Source organism: Dendrobates tinctorius, unplaced genomic scaffold (assembly GCF_039654945.1).
Source record: "Dendrobates tinctorius isolate UK_male_01 unplaced genomic scaffold, ASM3965494v1 ptg000265l, whole genome shotgun sequence".
Taxonomy (NCBI): domain Eukaryota; kingdom Metazoa; phylum Chordata; class Amphibia; order Anura; family Dendrobatidae; genus Dendrobates; species Dendrobates tinctorius.
Window position 1 is genome coordinate 11,871,869 of NW_027361932.1, and position 27,751 is coordinate 11,899,619.

Sequence of the window (27,751 nt, forward strand, 5' to 3'; positions counted from 1 at the left end):
TCAAGAGAACGCCAAGAGTGTGCAAAGCAGAAATCAAAGCAAAAGGTGGCTACTTTGAAGAACCTAGAATATAAGGCATGAAAATAAAGAAAAGTCTTTGAATGAGGTGTGTCCAAACTTTTGGTCTGTACTGTGTGTGTGTATATATACACACATACATATACACACACGGGCCCTGCTAATACAGATTATATATGGCAATTATGTATATGAAAAACAGATTTGAGACTCAAATGCCGATTAAAGCCTTTTATTGTGATACCTCAAATTGTATACAACAACGTGAAACAAATCACACAAGTGTTGTACAATATAGCTAGGACAAAAACTGCAAAGCTATGACATCTCAAAAAAATAAAAATCAGTGTAAATGGTGTAAAATAGTGAGTGAGGTGTCGGCACTAGGCATCACATTGTGTGGCAGCAGCATGTCCCATTCATAACAGTGGCTCTGTCTGTAAATCCTATCGGTCTAGAAGGTCTTCAGGGATGATCATCTAGAAGCTCTGCTCAGCAGACTTCCAACACTGAAGTGGTCCAGGCTAATAATATACACAGTGAATAAAGCTTAGGTCTGTTAAAACCATTATCATACACTGGGGTAACGTGACTCGTCACTGGGATGAAAACTTCACAGTTTGACAATTAATTTCTAATCCTTGCCATGAGACAGCTAGATTGTAAAAAATAAATAATAATAATTGGAGGACTGCGAGAAGCATAGACTTACAAGAATATTTGTCAGAAAGATCAACTACCATTAACTGTACAGACTGGCATGTAGGTCTTTGAACTGAAAATCAATTGACACCTTTACATCTTTTAACTGTTGCTGCATTCCTGAGAAATTGGTTTAATCCATATAATCTTTGCTCATTACCAGCCTCTTTAGATTGTCTTACATCAAACTGACAGTGAGGAATCAAAGTTACCCATCAAACTAAAGAGGCTGGGGCTAGGCAGGGAAATAACCTTAGGAGGTAGAGGCCTGGGAAGTGCTTTGTCACACCTAGTGCACTTAACATCTCCTTAGCATATGAATTAAAATGCTAATCTCTTGGAAATGTAGTAACCCATACAAGATATAAAAAGTGTAGATGGATTTACATTTCAGTCCATTACTGCATTCTTGATAAATTAGCGTTTTAGTCCATATGCAAATTAGGCGTTGTGTTCTAAGTGTAATAGAGCACTTCCCATGCCTCTGCCTCCAGATGTGGTTTCCCTCCTAGCGCCAGCCTTTTCAATGACTCACTGCCTGACTTTCTTGCTTTAACTCCTCAGTTTGTCAAGTCAGCCACCATGGGTGGGGAAAACAACGGTTTAAGTGCTCTGTCACACACAGAGCACTTAGCTATTTTATTAATACGCAAATGGGGCGATGATTTCTCAGGAAGGCAGCAACAGAAGATATAAAAGGTGTAAACTGATTTAAGACTTGCATGCTCATATATGCAGTTTGGTGGATTGGGAGGGATTGATCTTTACTGACAGATTTCCCTTTTAAGTCACAGCTGCCATAAGCATTACTTCTTATCCTAACAGTGAAAGCGTTAAACACAGAAATGTAACTCTCAAGACTTAGGTCACATGACATACTTGCGAAAATGTCAAAATATGAAACAAATGTGAAAGATTCAACAAAAACGTTCCAGGCGTTCCTCCCTCTACTACTTAGCTCCATAATCAGCCATACACAGAAGTAAAATAAGTGCACTTTACAATGAACTATGCGCACCTGGTGGTGAAAACGTCAAGTGGTCATTCTATTACTGGACATGTAACTTCTAGAAACAAGAGGTAGACCATCTCTTCATATGGACAGGCAAGACTTCACGTACCCCACATGGCTCGTAGATGGCGGCTAGCTGGTGGCCCCTAGTATCTGGCATGAGAATGCTGTAAGGATGACAGGTGAAAACATTCTAGGAATCTTATCTGTAAACGCTCAAAAGGGACCTAAAGGAGTCATAATGAGGTCAACTGTTTGGACTCAGATACTAATCCGCTCAGGAAAAGTAAAGCACAACGATGCAAGCGTCTCTAGATTCTATCAATATTAGATCCTAAAAGTCACATCAGGCAGGAGTAGAGTCTCATCACTGTTGGACACCAAGTGAAACAGCACTGGATCAATAAAAAGTTACATCAAGTCCTATTAAACTTCTTCACCTTCATCGGGACTTGTAGAACAGAGCAGCTGATCAAGTACAAGCCCCCTATAGTCACCTTGGACCCAGGGCAGACAAAGTGGCTAGCCTACCATCAGAGTTTAGGGACAGTTTTTAGTACTGGAACACAAAAATCTCATGAATCCTAATGACTTTCCAAACAGTTAAAAAAAAAAAAAAAAAACCATATAAAAACACATATGCACACACACAAATGTTTTAAGTAGCTATCGGAATCATAAAAAAAGTATTTTTGGAGAAAGGAAACCTTACCATAAACACAAAACGCTTAAATATTATCCATATTATATACAAAAAATTGGTTAGATGGAAAATGTTTTTTTATCATCTTTTTTGTTTTATACATATATTTTTTCAAGTTTATGCAAACCGCTGTAAAACAAAAGACAAATCAGGACCAGTAACCAGACTGTCCTATACATTTACCATATATATCTCCATAGCCACAACCTGGGAGCCATTAATAATTGGTGGGTGATTTGTTCACGAGGCAAGAACAGGCAACTGATGGTGGCTGTTAAATTTACTTCTTTCGTAAATTATGCTTTAATATAAATTTGGAGGCCAATAAATCACCTTTGAACTGTGCATTACTTCTTATCTGAGCACGCGCTCAATGGATACATAGCAAAGTGCATAGCAAAATATATAGGGATTTAGATGATATACAGTCATGGCCAAAAGTTTTGAGAATGACACAAATATTAATTTTTACAAAGTCTACTGCTTCATTTTTTCTAATGGCAATTTGCATATACTCCAGAATGTTATAAAGAGTGATCAGCTTAACAGCAATTACTTGCAAAGTCAATATTTGCCTAGAAAATGAACTTTATCCCCCAAAACACATTTCAACATCATTGCAGCCCTGCCTTAAAAGGACCAGCTAACATCGTTTCAGTGATTGCTCCATTAACACAGGTGTGGGTGTTGATGAGGACAGGGCTGGAGATCAATCTGTCATGATTAAGTAAGAATGACACCACTGGACACTTTAAAAGGAGGCTGGTGCTTGGCATCATTGTTTCTCTTCTGTTAACCATGGTTATCTCTAAAGAAACACCTGCAGTCATCATTGCACTGCACAAAAATGGCCTAACAGGGAAGAGTATCGCAGCTAGAAAGATTGCACCTCAGTCAACAATCTATCGCATCATCAAGAACTTCAAGGAGAGAAGTTCCCTTGTTGCCAAAAAGGCTCCAGGGCGCCCAAGAAAGACCAGCAAGCGCCAGGACCGTCTCTTAAAAATGTTTCAGCTGCGGATCGGGCTACCAGCAGTGCAGAGCTTGCTCAGGAATGGCAGCAGGCAGGTGTGAGTGCATCTGCACGCACTGTGAGGCGTAGACTCTTGGAGCAAGGCTTGGTCTCAAGGAGGGCAGCAAAGAAGCCACTTCTCTCCAGGAAAAACATCATGGACAGACTGATATTCTGCAAGAGGTACAGGGAGTGGACTGCTGAGGACTGGGGTAAAGTCATTTTCTCTGATGAATCCCCTTTTCGATTGTTTGGGACATCTGGAAAACGGCTTATTCGGAGAAGACCATGTGAGCGCTACCACCAGTCTTGTCTCATGCCAACTGTCAAGCATCCTGAAACCATTCATGTGGGGGGTGGCTTCTCAGCCAAGGGAATGGGCTCTCTCTCAGTCTTGCCTAAAAATACAGCCATGAATAAAGAATGGTACCAGAATGTCCTCCAAGAGCAACTTCTCCCAACCGTCCAAGAGCAGTTTGGCGATCAACAATGCCTTTTTCAACATGATGGAGCACCTTGCCATAAAGCAAAGGTGATAACTAAATGGCTCAGGGAACAAAACAGAGATTTTGGGACCATGGCCTGGAAACTCCCCAGATCTTAATCCCATTGAGAACTTGTGGTCAATCATCAAGAGACGGGTGGACAAACAAAAACCTTCAAATTCAGACAAAATAAAAGCATTGATTTTGCAAGAATGGACTGCTATCAGTCAGGATTTGATCCAGAAGTTGATTGAGAGCATGCCAGGGAGAATTGCTGAGGTCCTGAAGAAGAAGGATCAACACTGCAAATATTGACTTGCTGCATTAACTCATTCTAACTGTCAATATAACCATTTGTTACTCATAATATGATTGCAATTATATTTCTGTATGTGATAAAAACATCTGACAAACACACATAAAAACCAGAGGGCAGCAGATCATGTGAAAATATAATATTTGTGTCATTCTCAAAACTTTTGGCCATGATTGTAGGTTAGGCCGGGGTCACACTTGAGTGCAATGCGAGAAACTAGCCTCAACACCCGTCACTGCCGCCGGCGGTTCGGACCGGCACGCTCAGCTGCAAAGAAAGACATGCAGCCGCACACTCAGATCCCGAGTTTCTCGCGCAAGTGTAACCCCGGCAATAGGCTGCATTTACAGATCAGGGTTTCATGATCTATGTACAGACAGCGATTTCCAGAGCAGCGGACCCTATTAATATCTTCATATATGCCTATGAGGCTGTTGAGTTTGGGTCAGGAGATCTAAGAATGGTCCAGAAATCGGGGTCCACACAGACTGTGAAACACAAACATGTTAATGCCGCTTTAGCACAGCTTTTGAGTATATTCAGATGCCGAGGTAACAGTGTGGTAATTTCATAAGCAATAATGACTCCTTTTGGCTTTCTGCTGCACCCTTACCGATACATATGAATATACCATAAGTCATAGCTATAAATTAAAACTTTAGTTGGATACATATATAACAAGTTCTTTTCATCTTTAGAAGGTTGTCACTGCTGGACAACCCTAGTTTAATCACTTCAGGGTCTTATTTAAAATAAAACCAGTGTATACGTATATTCACAAACTGAAATGGTGCCATTCCAGGGATTTTGGCGCCGCTATTCCCTTGGGCCACATTACCCATTTCGTCAGAGCAGACATCCCTCTGATGCAGCAAAAGTCACGTGACCTACCGGGAATAGCGTCACCGACGTGACTGGCGGCGGGTATAACAGTTTTTATTTCAAAAGGAGGCCTGAAGTGATAAAGCAGAGATTACCCAGTTGTGGAGAACCCATTTAACGCAGGCACCTGTTTTGAAAACCCCTTTAAATGTTGGAGATTACCAAAATGGTAAACTTTCCAAGCACACGAAGATCTGATACACACAGAGCCAAGAGTGGGTATCTGTATGGAAAGAATGAACTGTAATTAAGGGGTTTTCTAGCTAGAGATTGTAGCAGTACTCTACCTTTTAGAACTTTCATGAAAGCACTAGCTGGTAGTGACATGAAGCATAAAGTGCAGGTCAGCCTAGCTCTACATAATGCATTAAGCAGCAGCATTGCGTCAGTTACTACAGAGTTAGCAGTACATAGAATATGTCTTTGCAGGACAGGGGATCGGAGCATTGCTATTGCATGGATTTCCATCGTATCATTCGATTCAAAGTGCCAACAGTAGTGGTAGTGTTATATAGAAAAATAAAATGGTCCTGCAAAAGTAAAATTTTCTTTTTTTGTTGTAAACCCCTAGCTTGTAGAAGGCTCATGAATACATTACTAGTGATGAGCGAGTATACTCGTTGCTCAGGTTTTCCCGAGCACGCTCGGGTGATCTCTCGAGTATTTGGATGTGCTCGAAGATTTGTTAGTCCACGCAGCTGCATGATTTGCGGCTGCTAGACAGCCTGAATACATGTGGGGAATTCCTAACAAACAGTCAACCCCCACTTGTATTCAGGCTGTCCAGCAGCCGCAAATCATGAAGCTACGGCGACAGAAAGTAAATAAACGAGCACGCCCAAAATACTCGGGAGATCACCAGAGCATGCTCGGGAAAACCTGAGCAATGAGTATACTCACTAATCACCAATTACTACCTTTCCAATAGGTTATGTGCAGAAGATAGGATCTTAAATTTCATGTAATTAAAAAGGGGAAAAAAACAACAAAAAATAAGCAATGGTAATGCAAAGCCCACATCAACCACAAAAGCGCAGAGCAAATACATTAAGGGCAGATGTCTATGTCTCATCTCTTTGAGGCCTGTAAAAAGGCAGGAAAAAAAATAGTAAAATGTACGAGTACTTTACAATTATCATAAGAAAAGCAGCCCCTTGGGACCCATACCGCATACAGGGCAGTGGCGGAAGGTTAGGCTCAGACTGTTCACAATTTCCTTCTTCCCTCCGCAGCAGCTGCACTGTGCAATGTAACATGGAAGGTAACATTTACTTATGTTGCTCAGGTTCATCATTTGATAAAAATGCAAAATATTTTGGGAGAGATTTAACCAGCAAACCACCCACACCCCAAGGCTTAAATACCTTACCTACACAAAATGGGGAATATACTATACAAACAAGAGGGGCCTTTACGCCAGAAAGATTCCCTACATTGTGAATGTGCAAAAAAAGCGGGAGCATGCCTAACATCAAATGCCCTCTTTATCCAGTGCATTAAATTAATGGTTTATGGAACCAGCCATAACACAGGTCTGATGTCTGCAGCACCAGCTACACAATAACTGGCTGCAGACCACCTTGCTCCCACATGAGGTCTGCAGCCGCTGTTCGACCACTCCGTCATTTTTTTTTTCTCTGCACGGGTTTCTGAAACGTTAGTATGGAGCAAATAATCTTTTAGGGCAGGAAATATTCTCACAATATTAGTTGGTTTTCTCCTTCACCACAAGAACCTTTCCCCATCCTTGGGATTTATCCAAACATGTGTAAACCAAAAAGGAACATCATTGGAAGCGGACACTTCTCTGTGCTTTGGGAAAAAAAAAAAAAACACCCTAATAGCAGCACAGAGTGAAGTCTTGAAGGCTTTGCAAACACCATCTTGTATTTCATGGCGTCTTCTGTCCCAGGACTGCAAGTCTTGTAAGGGTGTGGGTTCTTTTTCCTTGCGTATTCTTGTCCGATGCACACTCGTTTCTTCAGCTTTGGAACTGGGATGCCAAGATGTGTAGTGGGGGATAAAACAGAGAATTTAGGCATGCACAAAAACATAACTGCAAGCCAACACAGGTGAGTGAAGTCTCAAGGACACGTATGCTTACAAGTTGGAGGATGGGGAGGATCTATTCCAGTGTGCTACAGCAGCAACAGATAACAGCTGATCACACACAAGAACACGTTTACACAGGGGGAGGATAGGAAAAGGGAGAAGGAACCTTCATGTGGATATTCAAGTCCAGCCACAACGTGTCCATACGCTACTACTCTACCAATCCATGAGGTTACTGATTTTTCATCGAAAAGTTCAATATTTTAAATCGGTTGCTCTTCATCAAAATCCACAGTTCAGTTCTTACGTTGCCTGTAAGAAAGGTTTCAATGTGACGCAACCTGATCAGAGAGCAGAGGACAGGACTCACTCCCAGCCATTGTCTTTTATCATGTGAGCCAGTTCAATGATAAACTTTCCTTCCTTGTATTTCTGACTGCTTTCAAAGGCATGTTCCTGTGGGAAACAAGGAAATGTAGTTACTATATGAAAAGCCATAATGCAATGTTAACCCAAATTGTACTACCCGGCCTCGCCTCTACATTCCTGACATTAGTACGCCTTAGTTTATGATGAGGGGCACATAGGCAGGAAATGTTAAAGGAAATCTGTCTGCACGTTTTGGCTATTTAATCTGAAAGCAGTACGATGTAGAAGCAGAGACACCGATTCCAGCGATGTATCACTTACTGGTCTGCTTGTTGCAGTTTCAATAAAATCGGTGATTTAATCAGCAAGACAATATCATTATAGGACTAGGTGTCTCGTGGCATGTAGTCCTCCTCCTCTGTGTAACCCCGCCCCCAGCACAGATTGGCAACTTCTGTTTACATTGACAGAAAGCTACCAATCAGGGGTGTGGGTGGGGTTACACAGAGCTCAGCATTCAGAGCACTACTAGATCTGCAACAGAGAAAACAGGAATTGTATCACAACTGCAACAATCAGCTCAGTGAGTGACACATCGTTGGATCAGGGTCTCTGTCCATACGTTACAATGATGCTTTCAGATTACATAGCAAAAACAGGGTGACATGTTCCCTTTAACAGAAATGATTAGGAGTGGCATAGGTCTTTCTATGGTTGCACCAGTCTCTCATTTAGCAATATGACTGACTCCTTTTGTGCTTACTTTACTAGAGGAAGGAATTAAAGTTGATCGGACAATAGATTTCCCAACTCATTAATAAATAGATCTTAGACCTGATGAAACTGGTGTGTCCACTATGAAAATGTATGCAAGAATAGCTGTATAACCCTGACTAAAAGTTTGCCTGCCTGACAAAGTCAGCAATTTACTAGTTCAGCTGGACTTTTCTGGGAAAGCCCTAGAAAACTACAGGTTACAGCTAGAAAAACATAGCACACGAAAAGCTGTGTCAGCAACAAAGGAATTCTTCCTTGTAAAGTCCTTGAGATTTGTTTATTTCTACAACTTACTTTACAGTTATACAAGTCGCTATGAAAGACGTTCCCTAAATAATCAGAAACTGTCTTATGCCCTGAGCTCTGTTTTAATAACTTACATATTTCCAGCCGAGTGTGGTTTTACAGTTCTCACAGTATATATCAGCCACTGCATGCAACCCGGTTAGAAGGACCCGCTCTTCTGCTGGGCCACAGCCGACATTTACCCTGGAAAAGACAAAAGCAGGCAATTATCAGCCACAAGATCAAAAAAACAAAAAACAAACCACAAACATATATATAATTAATAATCATCGCCTCCGACCAAAATAAGTGGCATGTCGCATTTCTCCACGGCACATTTTTTTCTGCAGTGCAGCTGGAAAGTAGGTCAGAAGTTTAGCTGCATGACATTGGGGGTAGTAGAAACCCCATTCACATGTATGGGATGCAAATTTACACGGAAAACTGTGCCCGAAAACTGTTAGGACTAACACCAGGCTGCTACTTCCAACCTGACCCGAAACCCTGAAGGCATAGAAATAAGAGTGTAAGATGAATTTCTACTTGAAGTCTTATTTTTCTGGGTTATCTTGATTTCCAATGATGGGTGACATGCACTGATAGGGGAAAGTTTCGGATGCTGTGATGAGTAAGCAATGCATTGCTATGGCTGCCTCCAGGAAGCATTGCTCGTTCATTCACGTGTTGTATAGAGATACAAGCACCAAGCATGTATGTAAACTGGACCATAGTGGGCGAGGGATTGAACCATAAAGGGGTTAATACTTGCCGGCCACTTCTGTCTACATAAGGACACGGGGGTAGAGCTTAGTCAGATTCCAAAGCAGCAAATCTTGGCAAGTATTTCAGATGCTTTCCTAATCTGACTGTGTAAGACACACCGAACAAGCGGGTGACAAATCTTCTAGAATTTCCTGCTTGTAGGAGCCCTTGGCTTCGAGGATAAGACTAAACCCGGAAATTGAAGGATTTAGGTATGGGACATTGGAGGAGAAAGTGGCTCTTTACGCAGATGATATTCTTTAGTTCTTAGCGGACCCTGACAGACCACTGAATGGTGCAGTGTCACTTCTTACCTCATTTGGAGCTGTCTCGGGACTAGTTATAAACTGGGAAAAGTCTGCTATTCTCCCATTAGACCCAACTGTGGTCAGAGTTACACAAGTGCCGGTAGTGTCATGCCTTAAATACCTGGGTATTAATGTATCTAATAACATACCAGACCATGAGCGTTTAAATCTCTCACCGCTTGTAGCTAAGATTAAACAAACGATTAAGGCATGGGCTAAGTTACATCTGTCAATGGTGGGGAGCGTGAATCTGTTGAAAATGGTGATTATGCCACAACTTTTGTATGTTCTTCATAACTCCCCGATTTGGCTTCCTTAAAATAGGTTCTTTAAAATTAATGCACTATTCAGGGAACTTATTTGGTTAAAAAAGGGTGCGAGGATCAAGTTAAAACACTTACAAAGGGGAGGACGGAGGGCTGGCATTGCCTAACCCTTGGTTATATTTTCTATCTTCTCAGTTTCAGCATCTGGCAGGGGGATCGGAAGACACGTCTGTGGAGATGGGGGGAGGTCGAGGGATTCTCCAGTTTTTTGGGGGTCAGGAACCTCTATTGTCTAAGTTGGAGGCGAATAAATTCAGACCTTGGATAGCTAAACTTCCGACGGTAATGCTTATGGTTAAGGTGTGGGGAAAAATCAAAAGTTTAAGAGGAATTGCTGGGTTCACGAGGTATGCTCCCATATGGGATAATCCGCATCTGCCACAATTGAGGACATTGAAAGGGTACGCGCAGTGGTGACGTGTGGGTATCTGGTGGCTTTCACAGCTGATAGATGGGGGGGGGGGGTCTTCAAATCATTCGATGACCTGCGAAGAGATTTCCCACTTCAACACTCTACATTCTACCAGTATTTACAGGTGAGGCATGCTTATACAATGCAGACTCGCATGCACCCTATTATTATACATCATGATGCTGTCATTAATAGGCTCGGTCTGCTGACATCCACGAGAGGATTCATTTCTTTTGTGTATGGGGAACTCCTTTCAAAGGTGCTATTAGGTCACCCGATAACGGCTCTAGTGAGGTGGGAACAACAAGTAGGTGGGATTTCAGCAGACCAATGGGAATCAATAATGCAAATGATCCCTAAGTTGTCCCTTAGTGAGCCCAGTCGTCTGTCCCAACTATACATCCTCTACAGGGTTTATATAACTCCAAAGTGGTTGTTTGATTTGGGTTTGAGACCGGATTTAAAAAGTTACAAATGTGTGCTTGACAATGCAGATATTCTACATATGCTCTGGACGCGTCCGTGCATACAGATATTTTGGATTATGGTTCTTAACTTAATATATGGAGCCACTGAGCAGGACATTCCCAGAGATCCCACTGTCTGTGTACTGGGATGTGTGGAGGAGGTGAGGGGTGACGATCATCTACAAATATCAGTTGCTAGAATGCTCTTTATTGCTAGGAAACTAATAGCGTATCACTGGATCTCGGATAAAGTCCCCACGCGGAAAGAATATGTAAATAAGCTTAACCTTACATTGGCCTTCTCTCTGCACATTTATCTTAAACGAGGAAGGCCGGCGATGTTTGAAAAAATCTGGGCAGGATGGTTGAACATTCCAGGTTTATCGTCTAACTTTGTTATCGTAACAACATGTTCATGACACTCTGAATATGACTTATGTGTACATTATTATACTATGTGCCTTAGGATGTGTGCCTTATCCATGTATGCTTTGTATCTATTTTGGTATAACTTAGCATTGGACCAGGGAACGGGATGGGGGTGGGGGTGGTAGGGAACGGGGTAAGGAATGTGGGATACTTTGAAATAAATGATGTTATGTTTGAAAATTTCAATAAAAAATATCTGATTAAAAATAAATTTCCTGCTTGTAGAACCTACAAACACTCCGAGCAGATGCGGTCCCCGCCAGGTGCTCCATGGCAGGACAGACGAGACGCCGATGCCGACCTTTCTTTCTCACGCCCTCTATTTATAGCAAGCAGTTTGGACAGCTACTCGCAAGATTATAAATAAGGAAATGACCTGACTGAGAAAAGCATTGCACTCCCGACCAAAATAGCCGGGGCTAGGTGTGATCCGAATTCAGTTGGTGAAGCATTGTGGGAGGCAGCTATATTTACCAAGTGCATATTGGTAAATAAGAGGATACTGATGAAGAGAGAACACAGGTAAACCATTAAACAAGTCTCATAGTCTCCGAAAAAGATGTGTACCAGAAGGAAATGCACCATATGTATCCCAGTGGTGAGATCTGTCTGATAGATTCTGCCCACATCTTTTCTCTGCCGTACAATGTACAAAGTGTCTAAAACACGTTATTTATAGTAATGCGCAAACGTTTTAAGCAGTTTTAGGGAACATAAGTTACAAAGTACAAATTCTTCCAGATATAGAAGTGTTAATTGTTTACTTTTATCAAAATGTAACTATAACGAGCAAAAGGGAATTCTAAATCACATCATTATTTGGTGCCCCCACTCTTTATATCCCCTAAAATGATACTTTATTGTTTAAAAACCACGACTGTGGTATACACCAGAAAAAACGTGACAAAAAGATGAGAAAAAAGTAAAAAGAAAAAGTGTTCAAGCAAAGCCCATACTAAGGTGACACCTTGGAATCCCTCGTCCGTAACTGAGCTGTATCCTGCCTGGCCGCAGAGCTTGGCACCCTAGGGGGGGAACGTTGTGGCGCCCCCGCTCAACGATGGCTGTCCCTAGGGGCCCTGATAAACCCTACAGCCACTAGTGGTCCCTTCTACCCAATACATAAATAAGGGAACCCCTGCTTCTAGACAGAGACCAAACTGCTCTATAGAGGACCCTGTGTCCCAAAGAGAGAGGTTAAAAATAGAGTTAGAACACACATGGCTTTAGGTGGTCATATTAGATAATGTCCCACAAAGACCAACAACCGTGAGACATCATAATGGGATAAAACAATTGGGATAGTGCCTCAGTCTCATGTACAAAAGATCTATTGATATAGAAAAAAGAGGCACATTATTCTATTGAATTACTGACTCTGATAAGCCATAACCCAGAAATCGGCCATCAACAATATCCCATTGTTGTAAATATACAATAAACGCAGAACTGCCACAGCGATACTCATCTGCGTTTGTCGCCACCTGCCATCAAATAGTTAACGCCTCAACGCGTTTCGCTTTATTAGGCTCATCAGGAGGCCTGATGCTGCGATATCTTGTGTCCCATGAAGGTGCAAATAGTTTACCCGACAAACGCAGATGAGTATCGCTGTGGCAGTTCTGCGTTTATTGTATATTTACAACAATGGGATATTGTTGATGGCCGATTTCTGGGTTATGGCTTATCAGAGTCAGTAATTCAATAGAATAATGTGCCTCTTTTTTCTATATCAATAGATCTTTTGTACATGAGACTGAGGCACTATCCCAATTGTTTTATCCCATTATGATGTCTCACGGTTGTTGGTCTTTGTGGGACATTATCTAATATGACCACCTAATGCCATGTGTGTTCTATTTTTAACCTCTCTCTTTGGGACACAGGGTCCTCTATAGAGCAGTTTGGTCTCTGTCTAGAAGCAGGGGTTCCCTTATTTATATATTGGGTAGAAGGGACCACTAGTGGCTGTAGGGTTTATCAGGGCCCCTAGGGACAGCCATCGTTGAGCGGGGGCGCCACAACGTTCCCCCCTAGGGTGCCAACCTCCGCGGCCAGGCAGGATACAGCTCAGTTACGGACGAGGGATTCCAAGGTGTCACCTTAGTATGGGCTTTGCTTGAACACTTTTTCTTTTTACTTTTTTCTCATCTTTTTGTCACGTTTTTTCTGGTGTATACCACAGTCGTGGTTTTTAAACAATAAAGTATCATTTTAGGGGATATATGAGTTTACTTGAGAACCCTTATAGTATTACATTTGAGATTGTTGCCCCCACTCTTTACCCTCGGAGCATCAACACATCACTTCTAGGTGCACATGGTCATAGTTTTTGCAGAAACTCGACAGGAAGGTTGTTCCAAGCATCTTGGAGAACCACAGATCTTCTGTCGGTGTAGATTTCTGCAATTCCTGCAACGGGAGCTTGTTCACCGAAAGATCTGGAGAACGTCTGAACAGTGAAGCATGGTGGAGGTTCCTTCCAAGTTTGGGGTTTCATTTCAGCAAATGGAGTAGGGGATTTTGTCAGGATTAGTGGGGTCCTCAAAGGAAATACTTATCCATCATGCAAAATCATCAGGGAGGTGTCAGATTGTACTAACTGACAAAAAGGCAAAAACTTGGAGCCAATGACCCCAATCATACAGCCAATGTTATTAAGAACAATCTTTAGGGTAAAGAAGCACAATGGGGCCTAGAAGTGATGATATGGCCTCCATAGAGCCCTGATGTCAACATCATCAAGTCGGTCTGGTATGACATGAAGAGAAGAAGGATTTACGCATCCTAAATCCAAAAAAGATCTGTCAATACCTTTCCAAGATCCCTGGAACAACCTCCCTGCCACGTTCCTTCAAAAGCTGTGTGCAAATGTACATAGAATTGGTGCTTTAATGCTGTTTTGAAGGATAAGGGTGGTCTTACCAGACATGGATTTGATTTAGAGAACTAAAATATAAAAGTGGAGGAAAAAAACCCAAAACACCACCGCATAAAAATTCAAAAAACAAACGTAAAAAAATACCTATTTAGTAATGCAACATTTGTAAAAGTCAGAATCAAAATATAAAATTATCTACCCCGACTGGTAATCGCTTTTAAAATGGAAAGAAAATAAATTAAAAAAAAAAACACCAAAACTACAGTTTTTCAGTCACAGCTAAAGCACAAAAGAAAGCAGTGAGAATCGATGAAAACATTGTCTTATCCCAAAATGGTATAAATAAAAATAACAAACCATTTCAAAGCTCAATTGATGGGAAAAATAATAATAATAAAAAAAAAAAAAAAAAAAAAAAAAAAGGTACCACCATTTTTTTTTTTTAATTAAAAATTTTCCTAAGCCATCAAAATAGTAAAAGATGACCTTAAATTTGGCAGAATAGTAATCATGGTGACCTAGGTAACTGTGTTGATAGGCCATATTTTACAGCACAATTAACGGTGTAAAAATATAAAAACTAAAAAACTAGCCAGAATTGCAGTATTGCCATTTTACTGCAATAGGATTTTTTTTTTTTACATTTTCCCTTGCTATATATGGTAAAATGAATGGTGTCATTCAAAACTGCAAATCCTCCCTCAATAAACAAGCCCTCATACGTCTGTCAGTGGGAAAAAAAAAAAGTTAAGGCTATTAGAAAAAGGAGAGGAAAAAAATGAAAAAGCAAAAACGAAAATTGGTTGCGTCCTTAAAGGGACCATGTCACCAGGTTTTCCCCATATAAAGTATGGCCAGCATCGTTAAGCCCTATTTTACGGAATACTAGTATGCTATATACATGTCTGCAATCTGCTCTGAAAAGCACAAAAAAAGACCTTTTATTATACTCACAGACTCACGCAGTCTGGTCCGATGGGCGTCTCCGGTCGTTGTCCTTCATGTGGATGACACTTCTTGAGTTATCCAGTGTCCTCCATTGTGCTCCTGCGCAACCATACTTCTCTCTGCCCTGCCGAGGCCAGGGAGAAGTATGCCTGCGCAGGATCATAATGGAGGACACTGTGTGGATGCCATAGAAGGAGGCACCGGATCAAGACCAGAGATGCCCATCGGACAGGACTCCGTTGTCAGAATGTAATAAAAGCTCTTTTTTGTGCCTTTCATAGCGGATTGTAAACATACATACAGCATACTAGAATGCTGTAAAAGTGGTCTTACAGGTGCTGGCCATACTTTACATTGGGAAAATCTGGTGACAGGTTGCTTTAAAGGGGTTAACATATGGGGTTTTCAGTAGTGGACAACCCCATTAATAATTGATGCGGGTAATTTATGCTTGTGAACATGAAATAGGAAAGTTGCTCACAAAAAAAAAAAAAAAAAAAAAGTACAGAAAAATAGAATAAAAAGGCAGGCATGTCAGATTTTTTTTTGGTCTATGAAAATATAAAAAACATTAGCAAAACAAGGGAGATATTCACAAGCTTCAAGTTAAATACCTGAAATACAGGCAGGACTAAACTTGTTTTTCCTGCAACGTATCTGACCAGTAAAGAGTAGGGGGAAAGTTTTTAGAAAGCAAAGCTAGAGTAAGGTAATACTCACACAGAGTTGAAGAGGTAGGCTCGCCCTTGACTTCCCTGAAATGACTGCAGGGGAAAGAAAAATATACACAAGAGGGTTATAACTCAGAATAGACACAAATATATCTAGTAATATGCCTTTCTACCAACGATTTGTACAAAACACACCTTTACTAAAAATTACACCATCAAGAAAACCGGCATTGTAGGGCAGACATTTCCTTATGCCTATTTATTACCATATCATCGGCTATATAGTAATGTAACATAATAATCTTTATTTTTTAGATAGCGCTAACATATTCCGCAGCGCTTTACAGTTTGCACACATCATCATCACTGTCCCCGATGGGGCTCACATTCTAAATTCCCTATTAGTATGTTTTTAGAATGTGGGAGGAAACCGGAGTACCCGGAGGAAACCCACGCAAACATACAAACTCCTTGCAGATGTCGCCCCTGGAACATGGAAGCAAAGATGTCCAACAAGAACAACACGGGATTCAACTAGAAAAGTGACAGCAAACAAGACCCTTAGCAGGAATAGAAAGGGCTTAATAAGGTCCACAGACACTGAATGGGGCAGCAGGGTGCACACACCCTCCAACTCCACAATAAGGAACAATAGGGGGCACTGACCCCCATTGTAGCAGTCAGTCCCCCACCACCCAACGATCAGACATTTATGGAAAAGCCCACTAATGGACAGAGATGACTTTTCTTAAAGGGCTTATCTGCTTTGAGCTCATTTTAACCTACAGGCTTAGCAACATATAAAATAACAAAAAGAGCTTTAAGTACCCTCCCGGGGTCAGTGATCGGCTGCAGCACTGTTGGCGTGATATCACCACTGCAGCTGGTCAACGAAGACCTGAACAGCAGCAAATGAGGGATGTCAAGGACATTAAAATAAAAATATAACTATGGTACTAAACGACTTCTGAGGCCAGCAATGGTAGAAAAGATGTTTCCAGCACTCTTCCTGAGGTTCAATAAAAAATTGCCATTTATTAGATTGATTTTTAATCAAAGGAACAAAAATTTAAAAAAAAATACGTGTGTAGACTGTGATGCATTTCAAACCCTAGTCCATGGGTTTTTAATTAATCTAATAAATGGCAATTTTTTTTTACTGAACCTTGGGAGGAGTGCTGGACACATCTTTCCCACACTCTTTAGGACGACCAGCTACTTCATCCGTGCACAAGCTGGCTCAAACTCTGATTTTGCCTTACAAACAGGAGCTGAAATTGCATTTCTTTTGCTAGGAGGCCAGCGATTCCATGCAGCGGTCATGTGAATAATGGACACATCTTTGCAGGACTAATGCAGCAGTGGTGTTGGACCACAAGGGGACTGAATAGATATGTAAGGCCCATATTAAAACACAATTTAGGCGTCGTCCCATTTTTTTTTCTTTTTTTAAATCCCAGAAGAAATATTAACCTGGACTAAATGGCCAGGTAGTGGTGATGATTTGTGTTGTGTGTATCTACTGTCAGAGACCAATGAAGAAAGCTACTACATGCGGCAGGCGACGATAAGCTGCTTGTCTGTAGCATCCTGCCGGCAGATGACGCATGACAAGAGTAAGTAAGCACATCACTCATCACTGCCGCGTGTCACCGCGGCCTCCTAACCCCGATTAAGATTTCTTCTGATGTGCTTTGCGGCATATACAGTAAAACAGTACGGTGATGAGAAGATAATGATCACTTACCTTGGATATCAACTCATCATGATTGGCTAAATGTGCTCTACAGTGAATACAGCTGTAGGTTCTGTGACAGTTTGGCAAATAAGCCTGGAAAGTTTTGGACTTAGTCATTTTCACCATGTCTGTCTGGGGTTCCTCACTCAGCTCGGGGCTGGCACTGGAAGAATTACAACTTTGCTGCACTTTCTGACAAAAGAAACACTGGAAAATGCAAGCAAAAGCCGTTGTTGGTTTGGGGAGTGTGTGGCACTTCCCACACCGATGCCAAAGGAGAAAGTCAAGCTGTGGAGAAAAAGGAAGACAAAAAAAAGACGTGTAAGAAGACAGCACCAATATCAGTGAGAACAGATTAGTCTTTCTTTTTCAAGCTATGGCTACATGATCTCCCCATATAAACTAGTAACACATAGAATCCAGCAGATGTTAAGCGTGCATCCGCAAGTTTGGAAGTTATGTTATCCCCTTCCCGATCACTGTGACCTCCACTAATCCCAAAACCTGAGCTTGGGAATGAACGAGCAGCCACCCCATTCATTCTTATGGGAGTGACAGAGACCAGCCAAATGATATCATCTGCTATCTCTGATGGTCACATAAAGAATGAACTGATTCCACATTACAGGCCACGTTCAATACTCAACATCAGTATTTGTAAGCCAAAACCAGGAGTGGGTGATAAATACCGTAGTGATGACGTGTTACTAGTATACCTTTCCTCTGATTGCTTCACTCCTGATTTTGGCTTACAAATACTGAATGTGGCCATAGACCACTGTTTCATTCTCATAGGTTCAAATCCCCTCTTCTTGGGATCAGTGGGGGTCCAAACGGTCAGACCCCCAGAGATCAGAATGTGATCCCCTATGTCATGGATTTATGGTAGCACGGTGGCTCAGTGGTTAGCACTGTTGCTTTGCAGCGCTGGGGTCCTGGGTTCAAATCCCACCAAGAATAACATCTGAAGGAGTTTACATGTTCTCCCTGTGTTTGCGTGGGTTTCCTCCGGGTTCTCCAGTTTCCTCCCACACTCCATAGTGATAGAAAATTTAGATTGTGAACCCAAATGGGGACAGTGATGATGTTGTCTGTAAAGCGCTGTGGAATATGACGCTATATAAACAAGAATAAATAAATAAAAGAATAAAGCAGAACTTCCAAACTTGAGAATATCCCTTTAATTGAGAGTCCACAGTGGTCAATGTCATTCTGTGCAGCAGATACACTGCATGTAAATAGGCTTTACTTCTGTCTTCCATAACGTATTCAGCAAGCAGAAACATAAACAAACAACTTGCAAGCGCAGCAAACCAAATCCGTGTGTGGTGTCTAAGAATAGAAAGGCAAATATAGCCTCCATATTCCTGCCGATGCAGAGAGCGGGGCTACAGCCGGCCACCTTCCCAGGAGGGGCGGCCGGGTACAGTCTGCTCTACTAGAAGACAGCTTACATGTACAACAAGTCTCAACATTATGTAATAAACTCAAAAAAGTATAATGTAATAAGCCTGGGTAATCTAGGATTGGCAAAAAAAAAAAAAAAAAAAAGTCATTAATTTTCTCCTACTCCCAATCTGAATGCTCACATTATACTTTCCTAACAGGGTACGATTGGTGTATAATTCTGTAAAGCTCTTAGTAATCGCATTAAAAGTGGAAACACAAAGCAGCACATGGGACTTAAATGTGCAGCGAAACGGATTCTTAGGGGGGCTATAGGCTGAAGAAAACTTCTACTGCACTACATAAAGCCCCCGTAATACTCTTATCTATAAGAAGGTGCCATCATATTCCACCTGATCATACACGATTTACCAGCAGCCAGATCACAATCTGATGAAAACAACGAGCAAGCGAGCGAGAGACCGACCATCACCTTAGTGCAAATAAAGCTATTTTAAAGGGAATCTGTTTCCCCCTTTTTAGCCCTATAAGCTGCGATCACCACCATCAGGGGCTTATCTACAGCATTCTGTAATGCTGAAGATAAGTCCCAGATGCAACCTGAAAGATATGAAAAACACGTCACATTATACTCACCGGGGACGGGGTCTGGTGCGGTGTGTGTCGCGGTTCGGCGCCTCCCATCTTCATATGATGATGTCCTCCTCCTTGCTTCTCCCTCGGCTCCTGCGCAGGTGTACTTTATCTGCACTGTTGAGGGCAGAGTAAAGTACCGCAGTGCGCAGGCGCTGTGAAAGGTCAAAGAGGTCCTGCGCACTGCGGTACTTTACTCTGCCCTCAACAGGGCAGATAAAGTACACCTGCGCAGGAGCCGAGGGAGAAGTAAGGAGGAGGATGTCATCGTATGAAGATGGGAGGCACCAGACGGGACGGCGACACCCATCGGACCGAACGCCAGGGTGAGTATAATCCAACTCTTTTTTCTTATTTTTCAGGTTACATCGAGGGCTTAACTACAGCTTATAGGCCGCAGCTTACAGGCCAAAAATGGGGTGACAGACTCCCTTTAACAGGGGAGACTACCTGGGACTTCAAAACCAGGATGAGTCATCACAGATACACAAGACATTAAAAGAGGTTTGATCTAATCTACCAGTATCTAAACACTTTACAGGAATGAGACACTTTGAAAAAGATTTGAAATTTAGGATTATTGACCACATGTCCCCTGTTAGAAGAGGTGGTGGTAGAGTAAAAATGCTGAAAATCAGGGTGCTACAATGGATTAAAAAAAAACTGAATATATTAAAACCGTGCGGTCTCAACTCAGATTATAAATTAGGTGTTACTCTTTAGGGATGTTGTTTGCCTCCAATTCCCTTGATGTATTTCTTTGTCACCAATTGGTTTAATTAACCATGGATTTCTTCTTTCACAGACTGTGATGCTGCTGGGGATTTTTTTGGACACATGACTCACCCCATTATGGATTAATATCAAGAATATAATTGATAGCATGTCTAAATTTTCTTTTGTTATTTATCTACATTTTGATTTGTTTTTTTCTGAGCTATGTAAGCACCCTATATTGTCACAAAAATCTATAATAAAAATGACCATACTGTGATTATAAGACTCGTATTTTGCAGACAATTGGGCATTATATGGAATTTCCGTTAAGAGGGGAGGTTGAGTTTTGCGCCCCGTTAGGGTAACAGAACACAGAACTCACACTGACCTCCAGGTTAATAGGCTGCCAGTCCCAGCTCATGGGGGGGGGGGAAATGTTCCTATTCCATTAGGAATAATCCATTGCCCTTTTTATGAGTCTTTTCAGTAGATGGCCATGTATAGGAGGTCCTCTATGGCTGTATTGCTGAGTTGTCAGGCTTAGTTTTTAGGAGGAGAATGTGTGACTATTGCCCCTTACATAAAATTGTGCTTTCAATAGAAAAGACGTGTGTATATGTCCGTGGTGAACGAGGGAAGCGATTGCACATGCGCAAGTGAGATTTCCAATGACCAAGACGGCGATGTAATCGCCGGGACGCACCTGCGCTCACGCAAATTTTCAATTTTTTCAAACAAGGTTTTCACTTCCCGAGTCATCTTGGGAATGATGCAACAAGTTTTTCACACCTGGATTTGGAGATCCTCTGCCATTCTTCCTTGCAGATCCTCTCCTGCTCTGTCAGGTTGGATGGGGAACGTTGGTGGACAGCCATTTTCAGGTCTCTCCAGAGATGCTCAATTGGGTTTAGGTCAGGGATCTGGCTGGGCCAGTCAAGAATGGTCACAGAGTTGTTCTCTTTGTTATTTTAGCTGTGTGCTTAGGGTCATTGTCTTGTTGGAAGGTGAACCTTCCGCCAAGTCAGAGGTCCAGAGCACTCTGGAAGAGGCTTTCATCCAGGATCTCTCTGTACTTGGCCGCATTCATGTTTCCTTCAATTGCAACCAGCTGTCCTGTCCCTGCAGCTGAAAAACACCCCCATAGCATGATGCTGCCACCACCATGTTTCACTGTTGGGATTATATTGGGTAGGTGATGAGCAGTGCCTGGTTTTCTCCACACATACCGCTTAGAATTATCACCAAAAAGTTCTATCTTCATCTCATCAGACCAGAGAATCTTATTTCTCATAGTCTGGGAGTCCTTCAGGTGTTTTTTAGCAAATTCTATGCAGGCTTTCAAAGGTCTTACACTGAGGAGAGGCTTCCGTCAGGCCACTCTGCCATAAAGGCCCGACTGGTGGAGGGCTGTAGTGATAGTTGACTTTGTGGAACTTTCTCCCATCTCCCTACTGCATCTCTGGAGCCCAGCCACAGTGATCTTGGGGTTCTTCTTTACCTCCCTCACCAAGGCTCTTCTCCCATGATTGCTCAGTTTGGCTGGATGGCCAGGTCTAGGAAGATTTCTGGTGGTCCCAACCATCTTCCATTTAAGGATTATGGAGGCCACTGTGCTCTTAAGCTATGTGCACACGTTGTGGATTCTGCTGCGGGCCCGCAGCGGTGTACAGTACCATGTTAGCCTACGCAAAACAAAAACCGCTGTGCAGATGCTGCGGATTTTTCCACGGATTACAATCCACAGCATGTCAATTGTTTGTGCGGAATCCACAGCGGTTTCACACCTTATCCTTATGAGGTGTGAAACCGCAGGCCTTTTGTCCTGCGGATTTCACCAAATCCGCAGATCAATCCGCAGCATGTGCACATAGCCTTAGGAACCTTGAATTCTGCAGAAATTCTTTTGTAACCTTGGCCAGATCTGTGCCTTGCCACAATTCTGTCTGAGCTCCTTGGCCAGTTCCTTTGACCTCATGATTCTCATTTGGTCTGACATGCACTGTGAGCTGTGAGGTCTTTGGGTCCCGTTTCACTAAGTGACGCACCAGCGATCCCGAAAACGATACGACCTGGTAAGGATCGCTGGTGCGTCGCTAAATGGTCACTAGTAAGGTGCCAAACAGGCAGATCTCTTCAGCGACGCAGCAACGATCCGGCGATCCCTGTAATGACCTCACAGGTCGTTGGTACCTTGTCACACAGCAGCTTTTCAGACGATTCCCGCCTGCATCCCTGAGTTCAGCGTCGCCAATGTCAAACACAGCGATGCGCGCTGGCCAGCGGGATGCCGACGACGAAAAAATGGCCCAGGACATTCGAGCACGATCAGCGATATCCAGCAGGGGGGGCCGCGGTCGCCGCTGCATGTCACATGTAGCGAGATCGCTGGCGAGATTGCTGTTGCGTCACAAAATCGGTGACGCTTCAGCGATCTTGCTAGGTGAGAAAGGGGCTTTATATAGACAGGTGTGTGCCTTTCCAAATCAAGTCCTATCAGTTTAATTAAACACAGCTGGACTACAAAGAAGGAGTAGATCCATCTCAAGGAGGATCACAAGGAAATGGACAGCAATTGACTTAAACATGAGTGTTTGAGCAAAGGGTCTGAATACATATGGCCATGTGATATTTCAGTTTTTCTTTTTTAATAAATTTGCAAAAATTTCTACATTTGTTTTTTTTTTTTTTTCAGTCAAGATGGAAGAATTGAGACTGCAATGCTGAGCTTTTACATGTGGTGTAATCTATGATCTGTAGTGCAAAATTTGCAAAGAAACATACTTGACTTTTATGTTAATGGTAAATGTTTAGAGGTGAACATGCAATTTAACCCCCTCATCAACCAACTTTACAAAAGCCAGGAGCAAAAAAATGCCTCAAAATAGAACAGATATGTCAGAAGCGGTTCACAAGTCATATTAAATTCAGAACTCTTTTGTGCACTACTATTACAGGGCTATTTCCCCTACAACTGGGGTTACACAGCAGCCCTAGTTATCGGAGGGGATCTATAATTTGAAATACAGGAGCCTAGATTACGTCTTCCCATGGCCATTCCCCTCTGATGTGCCAATTTTACAGTGGAGACATGGGGAGGAGACTAGGGGGGGATATGCAGGTTCACACAGGCCACAGGGAATGGAGATTAAGCTTTGATGGATAATTCCCCTCCACCGCTTCACGGGAGCCCCAAACCAGCTGTGATGGCTATGCAAAAAACAGCATTTACAAAAGAAAGCTTCTGCTAGAAGTGTCTTTTGTGCACTCAGATTTTGCATTACAATATGCCCAGTAAACTATTGGGTTGTAGACTGATCACAGGTAGCCTAGGCATTCAGAAAATAAAGCGGCAATGCAAATAAACCACACAATGCTTCAGCCCAAACACCTGCCCATATAAACAAAGCATAGCACAAGGAGATGGGGCATCAGAAACACCCAACTACATCCCTAATATGACGTGCGTACAGGCTAGTCCCGCCTTACAAGCGACACTCCGTAGGGATCACTGTTTACTGGAGCTGCGAATCTACAAGTGGCGACGTTATAACTGCTGACAACACACAACATAATATTGTCTCAACAATCTATCCCCAAAATTCAGCTAATGTCTATGTGAAAGCCTCATCAATCACTCCTAGTGTAGGTCCCAGGCTTCTGTCCCTATTTACAGATGACACCAGTGTATACACAAACTATATACACAGATCAGCGACGCCAGTCTGGTAATGTATCTGACCGGGACGTCATTTGATGATGACGTGAAGATTTGGTTATAGCCTTCCCTTGAAACAAAGAAGAGAGGCACATGGCCGAGTACTCAGCAAGGAGCAGAAACTGGAGGAAACCACACGAACAAAGGATTCTTGGTTTCTCAGAAATCTGGACCTTACATGTACGAATAAATGTCATTTCATGGATTGTAAGATTGTGAGCAGGGCCCGAAATCATTCTGATTGTGTGTGTGTTTCTGTAATGTCTTTAATATCTGTACAACATAGAAAGTTCTGCGGAATATGTTGGCGCTACAGAAATAAACATTACTACTATTTACTATAATCTGTTTTGCCATCTTTATAGACAAATAACGCAAAGACTGGAGTCATAGAAACGATTGTGGAGATTGTACAAAGTCCATTGGATGTGACAGAGGCTTAAAGTGGATCTGGTCTATTTACATGATTTCCACAGGCACAAAGCGCGGCAGGATTACGCCTGCTGTGGACAGGGGCGACACACAAATGCAAGGTGCTCCGACACAAAGGGGCTTACTGAGAACAGTCACACAGGAAGAGCATTTGCATGGCTTTCTGGAACGAAGTCCGTCGAGATCATTGTTTTCCTGAGCTCAATAACCCAGGCATGAGGTCTACAAGCGAGACTGGAGTCAGAAAATCTCTGATGGCTTCCGTCTATAAATAGAAAGCGTTCAGCCAGCGAGGCAAGTCTTTATGATAGCTCAGGGGCAATCACTGGATAAGACACATACGGTCGTCATCCATACAGCCCCAATATAGAAAAACACACAAAGAACAACTTCTGGGAGCAGGGAGAGGACGCAGAGAATGGCAGACATACGGAGCGCCTACTACGCCAGGGAGCAGCCTTTGTTATACTGTACATACACTTTGGATCTACCCGAACGCCAGTTGGCAAGGTGTAGGAGATAACACAACCACTTTGCTTTTTTTTCACACACACTGGGAAGGGAATGTTTCTTTGTGCAGGGAAAGACAATGCACCCGTTTGCCCAAAACCAAGAGAAAACAAAAAAAATGTAACAACAAAGAAAACCACAACATTCTAGAGAAAAAGTCTAAGCATACAAAATACAGCGCAACAAACACTAAATATTGCCGCCATAACGTCAAATGAGTGAGCAGTTTGTTATATTGTTAACAGGTAGGTAAATAACATAATTAGCGACACTCCGGTATCACTAGGGGTGATAATTATCCCCAGCCTTGTGCAACTACAGGACACAGATCCTGTATTATCAGCTGTTTGTTGTCTACTCCAAGTTACCACAACACAAAGAAGAAACAGCTAATATTTATTATCTGGACACAATGAAGCCTAAATATTATGGCAGCTGGGAAACATGATCATATCACCAGGCCCAGCACAGAGTATGTGACCGCATCACACAGAAGATCAACTACACACACATTACATGTGACCGCATCACAGAGGAGATCACCCACACACGTGTTACATGACCGCATCACAGAGATCACCTACACACGCGTTACATGTGACCGCATCACAGAGGAGATCACCTACACACGCGTTACATGTGACCGCATCACAGAGATCACCTACACACGCGTTACATGTGACCGCATCACAGAGGAGATCACCTACACATGCGTTACATGTGACCGCATCACAGAGGAGATCACCTACACATGCGTTACGTCAGGGGTGGGGAATCTTTTCTCTGCCAAGGGCCATTTGGATATTTATACCATCCTTCAGGGGCGTACAAACTCCGCCCACAAATTACATCCTGACTCTGGCTCTGGTGTCCAGACGTAATCTTTCATTGCATGCCCTTCAGTGTTCTGTATTGAACACTGTGTGTGTGTGCTCACAGAGCAAGAAGAAATTAATGAGCTGGTGGCAATCAAAATACAACTCCCTGCCAAAGCACTGCAGTCCCTGAGAATCTGCCCAGGGGCCGGATAAAAGGTCATCGAGGGCCGTAAATGGCCCTGGGGCCTGAGGTTCCCCACCCCTGCGTTACGTGAACGCATCACAGAAGAGATCACCTACACACGTCACAGAGGAGATCACCTACACACACGCGTTACGTGTGACCGCGTCACAGAGGAGATCACCTACACACACGCGTTACGTGTGACCGCGTCACAGAGGAGATCACCTACACACACGCGTTACCGCGTGACCGCGTCAGAGGAGATCACCTACACACACACACGTTACGTGTGACCGCGTCACAGAGGAGATCACCTACACACGCGTTACGTGTGACCGCGTCACAGAGGAGATCACCTACACACGCGTTACGTGTGACCGCGTCACAGAGGAGATCACCTACACACGCGTTACGTGTGACCGCGTCACAGAGGAGATCACCTACACACACGTTACATGACCGCACCACAGAGATCACCTACACACACGTTACATGACCGCACCACAGAGATCACCTACACACGCGTTACCTGAACTCATCACAGAGGAGATCACCTACACACACACACGTTACGTGTGACCGTGTCACAGAGGAGATCACCTACACACACGTTACGTGTGACCGCGTCACAGAGGAGATCACCTACACACACGTTACGTGTGACCGCGTCACAGAGGAGATCACCTACACACACGTTACATGACCGCACCACAGAGATCACCTACACACGCGTTACATGACCGCACCACAGAGATCACCTACACACACGTTACGTGTGACCGCGTCACAGAGGAGATCACCTACACACACGTTACGTGTGACCGCGTCACAGAGGAGATCACCTACACACACGTTACATGACCGCACTACAGAGATCACCTACACACACGTTACATGACCGCACCACAGAGATCACCTACACACACGTTACATGACCGCACCACACAGATCACCTACACACGCGTTACCTGAACTCATCACAGAGGAGATCACCTACACACGTGTTACATGACCATACTACAGAGGACCTCACCTACATACGCGTTATGAGGCCACATTAGAGGCGATCACCTACAGTCAGGATGTGAAGTGACTGCTCCTGTTTACCCAAGGCATGCAGATCTTGGCCCTGTCTAGAGGGGGCGCTGACACAAGCTCTCAGTGTCCAGTGCCCCGGAGCACAGACCATCTTGTGCGGTCCCTGCTCCTGCCGGACACGTCCCAGTGACACATGTGCAGCAGCAGAAGCCCCAGTTCTCAGACTTCGTCCCCCCAGTCACCACCATGGTGCCCCTGCCAGAGGTGGTCATGTCACTCGCCAGCAGCCTGTGCTCCCCTCAGACACAATGGCCCCACATTTCCCCTCTGCCTCCCCCTTACTCGTTGCTTCTTGCTCCCTCTTCTCTTGCAGCTTCACCGGGTCGTACGTCGCTCATTCTCCGGGCGGCCTTCTCACCCCGCCGCCACCGCCACCTCCTCCCGCCGCTTTTGTTTGGGTACTGACTGGAAACCGATGAACGGCGGTTTAGAGAGAAGGGGGGGAGCCTACGTAAAAACACAGCCGTTAGGAGCCAATCAGAGGATGGATACATTTTACCGTCACCAACTCAAGCACCAACCATTCAGAAGGCCAGAGCTGTGAAACAGAACTAACCAATAATAGCAGGAATCCTTGTGCGTCACAGCCAATAAGATCGCATGTCTCGTGAGCATTGACCAATGGAGAGGGAAGATGGCTTCGAGACAAAGGATGTTTTGGTTGCGGTTGGGGAGGAGCCTA

The 27,751-nt window shown here is 43.2% G+C and overlaps 1 protein-coding gene across 2 annotated transcripts; it reads right to left on the reverse strand.

Annotated features, from left to right (window-relative positions):
- Positions 1-234: 234 nt before the first annotated feature.
- Positions 235-27,751, reverse strand: YPEL1 (yippee like 1). Of its 2 annotated transcripts, XM_073559111.1 has the most exons (6): positions 27,626-27,751; positions 27,352-27,516; positions 17,565-17,843; positions 15,867-15,910; positions 8,709-8,817; positions 235-7,638 (listed from the first exon to the last, which is right to left on the reverse strand). In XM_073559111.1, exons 3-6 carry the CDS (start codon positions 17,679-17,681, stop codon positions 7,549-7,551), a joined length of 360 nt encoding a protein of 119 aa, XP_073415212.1. In that variant the 5' UTR covers positions 17,682-17,843; positions 27,352-27,516; positions 27,626-27,751; the 3' UTR covers positions 235-7,548. The 2 variants fall into 2 exon arrangements, with proteins under 2 accessions (XP_073415212.1, XP_073415211.1); XM_073559110.1 differs by lacking the exon at positions 27,626-27,751 and having other exon boundaries at positions 27,352-27,570.

Excerpts from the sequence above, each read along its gene's own strand:
- YPEL1 (XM_073559111.1), bottom strand. The coding sequence starts at position 17,681 with ATGGTGAAAATGACTAAGTCCAAAACTTTCCAGGCTTATTTGCCAAAC. Across the intron at positions 8,818-15,866 it reads GCCTACCTCTTCAACTCTGT|GGTAAATGTCGGCTGTGGCC; the intron begins GTGAGTATTACC and ends TGTCTTTTCCAG. Across the intron at positions 7,639-8,708 it reads CCACACTCGGCTGGAAATAT|GAACATGCCTTTGAAAGCAG; the intron begins GTAAGTTATTAA and ends TGTTTCCCACAG.